Below are 15,000 nucleotides of genomic sequence, written 5' to 3'. Positions count from 1 at the left end.
CATTTAAATAAGTATTAATTAATCATTACCAATATTAGTAACAGATTAATTGATTTGACACAAGACTTTTAACATCTACAATAAAAGATGTGGGAGACAGACGAGCAAGAGGCCAGGAGTTCGATCAGCAGATATTATATGAATATTTCTGTATTTTGCATTGACACACAGAAGGCCAGACGTATATATTGATGCGCCGTATGCTTGATAACACGGTGTCTGGTGACGAGACGTAAACAAAGCTAACTAGATTTCTCAAAGCCCTCAATCTGGCCTTCAGGAACGACGTGTGTGTTAAACCCAGATGACAATGGCAATCGCCTTCAATAACGTTCAGCCTTGAGTTCATGTCTCAGACATCATCAAACCGACAAGAAGTCTGGAGGAAAACAAATGTGTTATTGAAACACATGAGAAGAACCAGAAACACTTTGCAATACCGAAAGTACCCTGGTATTCCCATCACTGTACTCTTCTGCGTTTCTGATCACGATTCACACACTTTCAGATGTTCGTCCGCACCGACAGGACAAACGTCCTTCCCGGTCAGAGGTTCTGAAAACCCGCTCAGAGTTTAATGACCACATGAATATTTAGAGATCTAATTACTGTAGTGAAGGCCGTTTCTCATCAGACGCTCTCAACCTTCACAAATACCCTCAAAATGGACTTCAAATTGATCAACAGCCGAATCAATATTATTATAATGTTGAATATTGTCAGTCAAAATCCTCACAGACCACGCAGATCATAGTCTTCATGTCTGCATTTAACTTTAAAGAAAAATCTGAGAGCAAATAATGCAAGTTTTTGCCTGATTTCACCCTATTTTAAACGTTTTTGGGCAAATCAAAAAGTATTATAATTTTTTTTTTTTTTATAAAAAATTGCATTTGGCTTAACGAAAATTAAACAGATTTTAGGACCATTTTGAATTATGACTTCACTTCCATGACAATTAAGAACAGTTAATTACTGTAACTTGTCCAGGTGTGTTATTGTTTTAGGTTTGTTTGTGATTATTATTCTTCTCAGTGATGATTTTCATTAATACAGTAAAAGTAAATAGTGCAATAAAATAATGTTAAATCAGCATAACATAAATGCAGTTCAAAAATACAGGGTAAAAATACTTTACAGTTCAAATATTTAAATAATAAAGATAAATACAACATAACCACACACACACACACACACACACACACACACATATATATATATATATATATATATATATATATATACATATATATATATATATATATATATATATATATATATATATATATATAAAGACTAATAATGATTATAAAATGCATTGTATTCACATGGTTCTATTTCAAAGCCTGTCAGAAAAAAAAAATGTTATTACCATCATAATTTGTGTTAATGACGTAGTCAACTTCTTCGCCACCAAAAAATAAATACTTTTTTTTTTTTTTTTTTTTTACAAAAATGTATATATACTTTATTTAAGCAAAATAAAATAAAATCACTACTATAACCCAGACATAAATTGTAAACTTTTCACTTTTTGAGCTGAATTTAGAACAAAATCTCTGGAATTTTTTTAGGGTGGATTTAAACAAACATAATAAATATTCATTGTATTTGTTTATGACATAGTCAACTTCTTGTTTGCCATAAAAAAAAAAAAACTTAATAATTAATAAAAAACTGAGCTCCATGGCAACTGAAAATGTTTATGTATAAAAGTGTTATTTAATTACACACACATACACATATTTATGTCATACAGTTATACATTTATATACATATATTTATGTCATTATGTATATTCAAATATATATATATATATTATATATACACTCACCTAAAGGATTATTAGGAACACCTGTTCAATTTCTCATTAATGCAATTATCTAATCAACCAATCACATGGCAGTTGCTTCAATGCATTTAGGGGTGTGGTCCTGGTCAAGACAATCTCCTGAACTCCAAACTGAATGTCAGAATGGGAAAGAAAGGTGATTTAAGCAATTTTGAGCGTGGCATGGTTGTTGGTGCCAGACGGGCCGGTCTGAGTATTTCACAATCTGCTCAGTTACTGGGATTTTCACGCACAACCATTTCTAGGGTTTACAAAGAATGGTGTGAAAAGGGAAAAACATCCAGTATGCGGCAGTCCTGTGGCCGAAAATGCCTTGTTGATGCTAGAGGTCAGAGGAGAATGGGCCGACTGATTCAAGCTGATAGAAGAGCAACTTTGACTGAAATAACCACTCGTTACAACCGAGGTATGCAGCAAAGCATTTGTGAAGCCACAACACGCACAACCTTGAGGCGGATGGGCTACAACAGCAGAAGACCCCACCGGGTACCACTCATCTCCACTACAAATAGGAAAAAGAGGCTACAATTTGCACGAGCTCACCAAAATTGGACAGTTGAAGACTGGAAAAATGTTGCCTGGTCTGATGAGTCTCGATTTCTGTTGAGATATTCAGATGGTAGAGTCAGAATTTGGCGTAAACAGAATGAGAGCATGGATCCATCATGCCTTGTTACCACTGTGCAGGCTGGTGGTGGTGGTGTAATGGTGTGGGGGATGTTTTCTTGGCACACTTTAGGCCCCTTAGTGCCAATTGGGCATCGTTTAAATGCCACGGCCTACCTGAGCATTGTTTCTGACCATGTCCATCCCTTTATGACCACCATGTACCCATCCTCTGATGGCTACTTCCTGCAGGATAATGCACCATGTCACAAAGCTCGAATCATTTCAAATTGGTTTCTTGAACATGACAATGAGTTCACTGTACTAAAATGGCCCCCACAGTCACCAGATCTCAACCCAATAGAGCATCTTTGGGATGTGGTGGAACGGGAGCTTCGTGCCCTGGATGTGCATCCCACAAATCTCCATCAACTGCAAGATGCTGTCCTATCAATATGGGCCAACATTTCTAAAGAATGCTTTCAGCACCTTGTTGAATCAATGCCACGTAGAATTAAGGCAGTTCTGAAGGCGAAAGGGGGTCAAACACAGTACCAGTATGGTGTTCCTAATAATCCTTTAGGTGAGTGTATATAGTTTATAAAGTAGAATAATTTTTACTCAATTGTTTTTATTATTATTTTATTTATGTCAAATGAAATAAAAATCACACTACTTGAACCCAGAGAGAAATGGAAAACTTTTCACATTTTGAGACACACACACACACACACACACACACACACACACACACACACACACACACACACACACACACACACACACACACACACACACACACACTCGCTCGATTCAAATGACACAGGAGCCCGTGAAGTAGAATCGTGGTTTTTAATTGACTCAAATCCCCCAGTACAGTAAAAGATCAAGACTGTAACTAAAGTCTTCCTGCATTCACGAGCGAGCGCTACGGACACCGTATAAAAATACCCTGCTCGTCTGAAGGAGAAAACAGAAGACGTGTAGATGAGTGACGTAACTAACCTCTCTACTTCAAACTCAGCATCTCTAATGGGTCACACTCCATCATCATCATCATCATCATCATCATCAAATATTCACAGGGTATGCAAACTTCCATATGGTGGATAATATATCTCAAAAAAACTGAACACAAAAATCAGTTTACATCCAAACAAACTCCAAACCACAGGGTTACAGATTCACAAGAGTAAACAACGTCATCTCAAACGAAATCAACAACACGCGTCCTGATCTCTATGGAAGGCCAAAGGGGCCAAAACACGACAGTTTCACACGTTTTGGCCCTTTTGGCCTTCCATAGATCTCCACGTCTAGATCTACAACACGAACACGTATGTCACGCTCGATCCGACGGCCTCGTCACACTTCTCAGCACTCACTGAAATAGAGACGGTGTCATTTCTAATCAAAGTGTAACGTGTCTAAATGAACTCTAACTAACGGAAGTCTAAAGAGCAGATTCGCATGAAACCTGTCACGTGACAGATTCACCCCAAAATCACCAGAGAGAAATATTTTGCATAAAGAAAATTTGGAAAAAAATTTTTTTTGGACCATTCAGATTTGTTTGCATTGCAACTTTATTTTAATATGAACACTTTTGTCTCATTTTCCAGGACAAATATCTAAACATTCTTAAAACAAGATACATTTATGTGAAAAGCAAAATGACTGAAAATTTCTGGAAGAAAAATAATAATAATAATTGAGTTTGTGCTTAATATCGGCCAAAACAAACTTAATTCAAGGGAAAACTAGATTATTTTTCTGAAACCATTGGCAGATATTAATATATATATATATATATATATATATATATATATATATATATATATATATATATATTTTTTTTTTTTTTGCTTCTTCAGTAAATGAAAAAAAAAACTTATTTTCCCTTTGAATGAAGGTTATTTTTCTGACCCCAATTGGCAGATATTTTTTCTTGATATTTTTTCTACTCACTTAATTTTGGTGCATTTTATTCTCATTAAACAAGATTTAATATCTTTATTCATTTTACTTCTTCTCCAGTAAATGTCTCTTGATTTAAGAATGTTTAGATGCTTGTGCTGGAAAACTAGACAGAAAAACAATTTTTTGCAGTGAATTAAATGTAAAATTAATGTAAATTAACATTTACCCTCAAATTGTCATTACTGCAATGCAAAATAATGCAATGCATAAATGCATAATAATATTAATGATAATAACAATAATGCTTAATTGTAAGTATTTCTACATCATGGTTGAGTCTGTACTACGCTGATTTTCTTGTGTGTTTCAGTAATGAGATTCTAATGAAAATCACCTTCGACAATAATGAGAATAACAAACAAATAACATGTACGTGAAACTTCCAGATGCGTCACTTAATGTGAGTGGCAGGGAAATATCAAAATGCAAAAATCCTGTGGTCCAAAAAGCTTTTTTTCCCTAATGCAAAATGCAAAAACAAAAACAACGCCAGTTCTTATTTCTCTCTCTCGATTTTAGAGTAAAATATGAGCTGAACAAGTTTCTGATGACTTTCGTAAATGTAAATGAATGCAGTGCTGCATGTCAGAATCCTGTGTGTGTGTGTGCGCGAGTGAGAGTGTGAGTGTGAGTGAGTGTGTGTGTGTGTGTGCATGAACATATTCATTGACGTTTAAATCAAACGACTCAAAGCACAATATTGAGGCTTCTGCTGCATAATGTCATTTGATAAAGGAAGGCGGAATAAACGGCATAGTTATGATAATGACTCTGCAGTGGCGTCATGGACAGGTGTGTGTGTGTGTGTGTGTGTGTGTTAGGAGGCCGTGGATGTGTTAGGGCTCCAGCCCATCTGATAGGCCCGTTCCAGCGTTCTCTTACAGTCCTGCATCACTGTACTGAACACAATGTGTGGATACTGCAGCACCAGTCTCTCCACGGTCTCCTCGTTCACCTGCAAAAACAAAAACACATTTGCTTTTCATTTGACTTTGACATGACACATTCTTTCCTATAAACGATTATGGGCCCTATTTTAACGATCTAAGCCAGGGGTGGGCAAACTTTTTGGCTCAAGGGCCACACTGGGTTTTAAAAATTTGACAGAGGGCCGGCCCAGTAGCAGATTATGAAGCACGATCTCATGAAAGTGCGTATCTATACCACAAATTTTATTTCTCGTGCCATTTATATGCCAAAAATGTTTTTTTTTTTGTTTGTTTTTTCTGCGTGCATGCTACACACTGTAAACCCCTTGGTTAGGATTAGGGGTGTGGAGTGCGTGCCTATTACACGCCATAAAGTGCATATCATATGCACGCGAAAACATATTATGCACTACAAATACAATTCGTGGTATTCGCACTTTCATAAGACCGGGCTGAGCAAACAGACAATGTTGTGGCAATGTCTGTGCAAAATTCAACAACTGAGAGACGACATTCTGACAATACATTTTTTTATGCTAGATATCCCCCATTTAGCATGTTATGTTTTGATGTTAATTTTTAAAGATGTTAGATAATTATAGCCTATACTTTTTAAATATTGTTTATCCTTATTATTATTTAATGGCCTAACAGTAAATTAGAAACAAAACATCTGCAAGTGTACACTTAGAAGAGTAAAAATTACAGGTTACGTTAATTCAACTTTATTAAAACTGAATGGCAATTTGCACTTCCAAAAGTCATACATTTGTGGAAATAAACGAATATACAAATTTATTTTAAGAATAATAAAATAAAACATAAAAGGCAAAGGGAGATCAGAACATTTAATGAAAAAAAAAAACGGGTTCTGTACATGGCAGACAGGGGAGCGTAGTCGAAAGCCGGACGATAAAGGTCGGTAAACGGAAACGATACATCCACAAATCCAGAGCAAAGAAACTAAATAGCAGACAAATCAAAGGAACAACTAAGGTGTGCAAGCGGTTACCAAACATTTTTTTTCTCATTGAGTTTCCAAAAAAGGAAAAAACATTAACGTGCAACAAGTCTATGCGCTTAAGCAGCTGTCTGTTTGGTTTCCATGGTGACGCGTCATTGCTTGTTACGTGACACACACACCGCAGCCACAACAGCGCTGAATGAACGATGATCTGCTTTTATGTCATTTTTCCTTTTTTACATTTGTTAGCTATGGCATGCAATATCTGATATTCCGATTGTCAAATATATGCAACGCTATATATATATATATATATATATATATATATATATATATATATATATATATATATATATATATAACGCAAAGTATTGCAAGAAAAAAAGGCAAAATTAATGCGATCTTAAGACAATTTTTTTAAATACTCGGCGGGCCGGATTAAACAGCCTAACGGGCCGCATGTGGCCCGCGGGCCGTAGTTTGCCCACCCCTGATCTAAGCTCATGGTCTAAAGCACAAGTGCACTTAGAGCGTGTCCGAATCCACTTCTGCTAGTTTGACGACGGGACAAATGGTCGGCGCTCCCGGCACTGGTCTAAAAGTGTCGTCTCTATTCTCTTAATGAGTAATGGGTGTGTTTCGTCTCTATTCTCTTAAAAGGGGCGGTTGAATATGATTTGACTTTTCTAACTTTAGTTAGTGTGTAATGCTGCTGTTTGATCATAAACAACATCTGCAAAGTTACAACGCTCAAAGTTCAAAGCAAAGGGAGATATTTACTTTTAAAGAAATCGCTTTTTAAGGACTACAACAAACGGCTGGTAGAGACTACAGTGAGCTTCTTCAGGGGTTAGTGACATCACTGACACAAAAATTTACATAAACCCCGCCCCCTGAACACGATTTATAGATTATCATGACAGAATATGCTAATCAATGACTAGAAGATAACTACACATCAGCTACATAAATTCATCAACTAACATTCAGAAATGTCCTGTTGCTTCTACATGTTGTCACTTCTTCTTGAGTCTCTCCATCATTCTGACTCCGGTTTGAACATAAAAGCCTAAAGGTTTATTTTGAAATAACGCACATGTGTGTGTGTGTGTGTGTGTGTGTGTGTGTGTGTGTATGAGGTTAAAGCAAGACCATCTACGGGACAAGCCGGATTCCACATCTTTATGTACACAATATTAATCTTTTACATTTTAATCCTTTTAATTTTAATATTTGGCATGTTTGTGTCCTGGTGCGCGTCCCAGTGTGTGTAATAAGCAGAGTGAGTGTGTAATAAGCAGAGTGTGTGTGTGTGTGATAAGCAGAGAGAGTGTGTGTGTGTGTGTGTGTGTGTGTGTGTGTGTGTGTAATAAGCAGAGTGTGTGTGTGTGTAATAAGCTGTGTGTGTGTGTGTGTGTGTGTGTGTGTGTGTGTAATAAGCAGAGAGAGTGTGAGTGTATGTAATAAGCAGAGAGTGTGTGTGTGTGTGTGTAATAAGCAGTGTGTGTGTGTGTGTAATAAGCAGAGAGGGTGTGTGTAATAAGCAGAGAGAGAGTGTGTGTGTGTGTGTGTGTGTGTGTGTGTGTGTGTGTGTGTGTGTGTGTAATAAGCAGAGAGTGTGTGTGTGTGTAATAAGGAGAGTGTGTGTGTGATGGACCTGCCTATAAGCACATATTACTAACACGCTCTTTTTAGGTAACAAAAAAAATATTGCGCTATTGACTTTAGAGCAGGCTTCAGTCGGTCAACGGCTCAGTCTATTTCAGTTCTTCAAAACTGCAACGCTCCATCAATACTCCCGAACACACACCTGGTTCTCAGACCAGCAGCCCTTGGACACAGATGGGCGCAAATGCATTTGCTAATTACACATCGCGGCGCAGGACGAGAAAATGAAAACTGCGTCAGGCTGAAACTAGCAAAACACACTCGCGCTGCATTGCATCGGGTGTGTGATAGAGCCCTATATGTGTGTGTGTGTTTTTTTTTTAAATGCATGATGTGCAGGGCTGAAATTTGCATTGAAAATTCAAATGCAAGAAATGTGAACAATTATCGAATGTAAGGCATCCATAAGAAAGCCCACGCTGACTCTGATGGAACACAGACGCTCCACATGTTCAGTGAGATAATCACCACAGCGAGTCCACAGGGATCCAGTCCAAACCTTCATCATGTACAACGTCAAGTGTGTAATACACATGCAGACTGAAGGTGAAGATCTCACATGACCTGCTCTAATCAGGCAGAGGAACAACTACACATCTGCAGCTCATGAAGATCCAGGGGAGAAACAGCATCTGCTGCACTTCAGGAAAAAGACATTTTGCTTCTAAAGTAAATATATCTTGATTTTTGAATGTTTAGAAACCTTTTTCTGCACTTAGTTACTTAGTATTGAAGATACTGTAATTTTCAACTCAAAGACAGCTGTTTTCTATGCAAATTTGTTTAGTTTGTAGATTACCTCATTTTAAAAAATGTGTGCATTTACTGTATAGATCATTGTAGCTGTAATTTTTTAAATGATGCAGAAATCATGTAGAATATTACATGCTTTATAACCGGATGTGTTTGATGAACCTGTTTGGAAACAATCATTATCAGTTCTGTTTTACACACTACAGCTTTACATCTGTGTGATGTTTTATTGTGTCCATCTCACAGCAAACGCCACGAGAGAGAGAGAGAGAGAGTGCGTGTGTGTGTGTGTGTGTGTGTGTGTGTGTGTGTGTGTGTGCGTGTGACACGCAGTTGCAAACTACAGCACATTGATTTGTTGCAAATTAAAAGCAAATAAAATGCCTTGGTCGTCTCATTTGTGAGATGACAAAACAAACTGAATTATCTGTGCATCGACTTTTTGCAATCACACACACACACACACACACACACACACACACACACACACACACACACACACACACACACACTCGCACACACGCACACACACACCCACCCACACACACACACACACACACACACACACTCTCTCTCACACACACACACACAGACACTCACACACATACATACACGCATGGACGCACAAACACACACTCATACTCTCTCTCTCCCTCCCTCACACACACATACACTTACACACACAGACACTCACACACACACTCACGCATGCATACAGTACACGCATGTACGCACAAACACTCTACTCTCTCTCTCTCTCTCACACACTCTCTCACACACACACACACACACACACACACACACACACACACACACACACTCTCTCACACACACACACTTACAAGCATACACTCATACACTTACACGCACACACAGACACACACACACACTCACTCACTCACTCTACACGCATGCATGCACAAACACACACTCACACACTCTCTCTCTCTCTCTCTCTCTCTCTCTCTCTCTCTCTCTCTCTCTCTCACACACACACACACACCCATACACTTACACACACAGACACACACACACACACACACACACACACACACACTCACGCATGCATACACGCATGTACGCACAAACACACTCTCTCTCTCTCTCACACACACACACACACACACGCTCTGCAACAGGAATGATCTGCCTTGTCCTGCACAAACACAAGCATGCAGTGATATCAGACTGATAATCATCTCTGAGATCTAATATTATTTGCTATAACTGTCGGTGTTCTGGATCAGAAGAACCAGCACGTGACGAGGATGTGCAGTGTGTGTTCATACATGATGCTGATCCAGTTCAGAAAGACAAACGTTACCTGTCACGCAGCATTAAACCACCAATTACTGCATGGCGTGCGTGTGTGTATTTATGACTCCATCTAAAAGTAAAAATGCACTTTACAGGCTCAAGTTGTTTTCATTATTCCAGCACACTTTATAAATGTGGCGGAAACACTGATATTCCGGCTCTTAAACACTGAAATATGTGATCCGGCTTCAGTGGATCCAGACACAAACACACACATTCCTCAAACGCTGCTCTGGTTAATACTTAAAAAGCTTTCTGGAGTGTGTGAGCATCGAGTCCAGGCTTAAACAGACGCTGATTTACCGCAGCCCTAAACCTGCCTAAAGCTCATCTACCGCGGTAAAACACTGAGACGTGGCTCATATTTCTCAGAAGACCCTCGTGTTTCAAAACATGAAACCTCAAAAATTACTAATAACAAAACGCATCAGACCACAAAACCTGCCTGCAGCTCCAAATACAAGAGTATAATGATCATAAAACATTTTTACACACCACAGATTTTTGTACAACACTGATCCAAACAAACAGAAGAACATTTAATTCAGAGGGACTCATGGGGAAAAAAAGTAAATAAAGTCATATAAGTGCCATTTTAGTTGGACATTTTGGGTTCAACCATCAGTTTTTTCATCCATTACCAGAGAAAACTATGTAAACTCGGTTTAGTTTACCAGCTTTACACACTTGAGTATAACTCCACACACACACACTGCTTTTCTCTGTGTAATTGTCTTTTGCCCCACAGACTCTCACTGTAATTGTTACTGTAAATGTGATTTGTTTTCACAAGCTGAAATTATTTTCTGCGGTGATCAACATAATGACACAGATGCTGCACATACAGCTGAACTTATATTGAACCCAGAACGTTTTTGAGCCCTAGCAACCACCCAGAACACCATAGCAACTGCATAGCAACCACCCAGAACACCCCAGCAACTGCATAGCAACCACCTACCAACCAACAACAGCCTGGCAACCACTCAGAACAATTCAGCAAAAGCATAGTAACCACCTAGCAACCATTCAGAACACCCTAGCAACCACACCAATCACCTTAGAAACACTCTAACAACCTCATAGCAACCACCCAGAACACCCCAGCAAATGCATAGCAACCACCTACCAACCAACAACGACCTGGCAATCACTCAGAACAATTCAGCAAAAGCATAGTTACCACCTAGCAACCATTCAGAACACCCTAGCAACCACACCAATCACCTTAGAAACACTCTAACAACCTCATAGCAACCACCCAGAACACCCCAGCAAATGCATAGCAACCACCTACCAACCAACAACGACCTGGCAATCACTCAGAACAATTCAGCAAAAGCATAGTGACCACCTAGCAACCCCTTAGCAACCATCCAGAATACCCTAGCAACCACACCAATCACCTTAGAAACACTCTAACAACCTCATAGCAACCAGTAATAACCCAGCAAATACCCTGAACACCCCAGCAACCCCATAGCAACCACCCAGAACACCCTAGCAACCCCCCAGAATGCCTAACAACCAACCAGCATACCCAAGCAATATCCTAGCAACCACCCAGTACAACCTAACAACCACCCAGAACACTCCAGCTATACCATTACAACCGAATAGCATCCACCTACCAACCAACGACAACCTGGCAACCACTCAGAACCCTAGCAACAACATAGTAACCCCCGAGCAACCCCTTAGCAACCACCCAGCACACCCAAGCAATACCCTATCAACCGCATAGCAGCCCAGCAACCCCCTAGCAACCACCCAGAACACCCCAACAATACCATAGCAACTACCCACCAACCAACAACAATCTGGCAACCATTCAGAACCCAAGCAAACTGCATAGTAACAATCTAGCAATCCCTTAGCAACTGCCCAGAACACCCCACCAACACCCTAGCAACCACCCAGAACACGTAACAACCATCCAGATCACCACAGGAACACCTTAGCAACCACATAGTTACCACCAAGCAAACTCTCTCTGTCTGTCTATCTATGATCTTAAAACTCAAGATTATAAATCATTTAAATAGTTTCAGGCAAGGCATTCTCAAGCCATCACAACCAACTTTACAAATCAGGGAATGCATCAACACACGAAAGCAAACTGCACTCTATAAGACGTGTCATGAAGACCTAAGCAAACTGAAGCAAATGCTCTGTAGCTAATTTCCAAGCTCTTTGCTTTTCTCCTGTTCATGCGCTTCATATAAAACCATGAAGAATCTAAGATCCTTTAGCACTGGATTCTGTCCGTTTGTTTTACAGGAGCTTTATTGACAGTGATGTCTGATCTTCTCAAATCTCTTGAGACACTCTGTTTCCATTTTCTCCTCATAAAGTCTCTTTATGAGGCTTTATTTATCTCTTCCTCCTCCATTACCATCACAATCCCCCCTCTGTCGTTCTACACTGTTGTTTTTGTCTCGTTTCACACCAATGCCGCTCTCATCACTCATCTCCACTCATATTTACTCTGTAGACGGTAATGGCCCTGAGTTGCACAGTGTCGAGTTTAAACTGAGCTTCAAAAGGAAAAGGAAAAAAATCCAATGAATGGATCCAAACCCTTTCGGAAACCCTCGATGAGATGTTCTGTCCTCAAGGCAAACGGTTACCGGGGTAAAAGCGTGATGGGTTTCTGAGAAGCTGAGAGGCACGGTGGCCTGTTTTGGCTTCGGCAACGAGACCAAACACTGAGATGTTGTTGCTGAGAGAGAACAGACCCGTGAGAGCCGTGTAAATCTCAACGTGACGTTTCGCAGGTTACGATCACTGACCTGTAAACACGCGGCTCAAACGGACGGTAATTTCCCACAGAGAATGTAAAACTCTCCAGATATCGGAGAATGAACCCAAAACACACATTACAAACTGCAGGAAAATGTAATGATTTAAAGGGCCAATTCACTAAAAATGAGAATTTGGTCATTATTTATTCACCCTCATGTCTTTATTTTTCAGTGGAACACAAACAGAGAGATTTTGAAAACTGTTTACACAGATATTTTTCATAATAATGAGCATGACTGTGTCAAGCTCCAAAACCTCCACAAATGTATCAGAAAAAAATCAAGCAAAGCTTGCCAGTCATGGTCAGACTGCAAAAAAAGTGTTAATAATTAATATTTTTGGTAAAACTTTACTATAAGGTCTCACACTAGTTAATGTATCTAACATGAGCAATATGTTTCTTAAAGCATTTATTAATGTTCGTTTAATGTAAATCAAAATACAGTTGTTCATTGTTATATATAATGTTGAAGTATTGATTTGAAAAATCAAATTAACTACATTGAAACTTTAGGAATAATGAATGTTATAGATATAATGTATTGTACTACTAGGAAACACTGCATAATATTTTCAGAACTGTTTTCATGTGATCTTAAATATAAGTGTGTCTTGGTTGTCTCGATGTACTGCATACTTAAAATGATGTGGCAACCAGCAACACCCTAGCAACCACCCAGAACACCTCATTAACACCTTAGCAACACCATGGCACCCATCCAGAACACCCCAACAACTGCATAGTAACCACCTAGCACCCCACCACCACCCAGATCACCACAGGAAAACCCTAGCAAACCATCCAGAACACCCCAGCAACATCCAAACAACCACCTAGCGAACAACACCACCCTGGTACACCCTTTCAACCACCCAGATCACCACATGAACACCCTAACAACCAGCCAGAACACCTAAGCAATACCCCAGAACACCCTAACAACTGCACAGTAACCACCTAGCAATCAGCAACACCCAGAACACCATTACAGCCTCCCAGATGACCCCAGGAACACCCTAGCAATACCCTAACAACCACCAAGAGCACCCCCCAGAACACCTTAGCAACACTCTTACAACCACCCAGATCATCACAATGTTGTGATTTCTACGCAAGTCACCGATGACGTATTGATTTTTGATCATACGTCACTTAAGGTATGGTTATGAGTGTATCAGATGACCCCTCCCCCTTATCAGTACGGGCACAACAAAATAATAACACAACCAAAGAGCGGTTCAATTAAGTTGTTAAAGACAACCTGTTGTCCAATAAGAAGTCCTCTGCTTGGTGGTGGAGGGTGAAGAAGTTCCTAGCATTTCCTAGCTTGTCTTAGCATCTTATCTGATGTTGCTGACCGTTAGTTTATGTTCATTCACCAAGGATCCAATCACAGAGTGGCACATCTTCTTCCTCACTGGCAGTAAGAGATGAGCCTTGCCATAAACTGGTCCCTGGAACGCCTTTTTTATCTGATGATCACCACAACAGAAACTCCCTAGTAGCAACACATAGCAACCACCCAGATCACCCCATGAATACCCTAGCAACACCCTAACAACCACCCAGAACACCCCAGCAACACCCTAACAAGAAACAGCACCCATGCACCCAGCCAGAACACCCCAATAATTGCATAGTAACCACCTAGCAACCAGGAACACCCAGAACACCACAGGAACACCCTAGTAGCAAACACCCAAAACACCCTAGCAATCACATAGCAACCCCCAGATCACCCCAGGAACATCCTAGCAAAGCACCGAGAACACACTAGCAACCACATAGCAACCACCCAGAACACCCAGACAACCACCTCAGCAACACCCCAGCAACCACCTAACAAGCACCCTAGCACTCACTCAGAACACCCCAACAACCACATAGTAACAACCTAGAAACCAGAACACCCTTACAAACCACTCAGATCACCCCAGGAACACCCTAACAACACCCTAACAACACCCTAACAACCACCTAGAACACCCCAGCAACCACCTAACAAGAAACAACACCCTACACCCACTCAGAACACCCCAACAACCACATAATAACAACCTAGAAACCAGAACACCCTTACAAACCACCCAGATCACCCCAGGAACACCCTAACAACACCCTAACA

General features: G+C 39.9%; 1 protein-coding gene across 1 annotated transcript in view; it reads right to left on the bottom strand.

The window, feature by feature from the left end:
• Window positions 1-4,322: 4,322 nt before the first annotated feature.
• The window catches only part of fbxl17 (F-box and leucine-rich repeat protein 17), a 193,733-nt gene continuing 183,055 nt past the window's right edge, over window positions 4,323-15,000 (bottom strand). The window contains exon 9 of the mRNA XM_081348524.1: window positions 4,323-5,428. Within this exon, the coding sequence (XP_081204650.1) occupies window positions 5,317-5,428 (112 nt within the window). The 3' untranslated portion in view covers window positions 4,323-5,316. The remainder of the gene's footprint in view (window positions 5,429-15,000) is intronic.

The sequence above is a fragment of the Scardinius erythrophthalmus genome (genome assembly GCF_964197995.2).
Source record: "Scardinius erythrophthalmus genome assembly, chromosome: 20".
In the NCBI taxonomy this organism is placed as follows: domain Eukaryota; kingdom Metazoa; phylum Chordata; class Actinopteri; order Cypriniformes; family Leuciscidae; genus Scardinius; species Scardinius erythrophthalmus.
The sequence above is the reverse complement of the archived record's forward strand: the minus strand, read 5'-3'. Positions and strand labels throughout refer to the sequence as shown.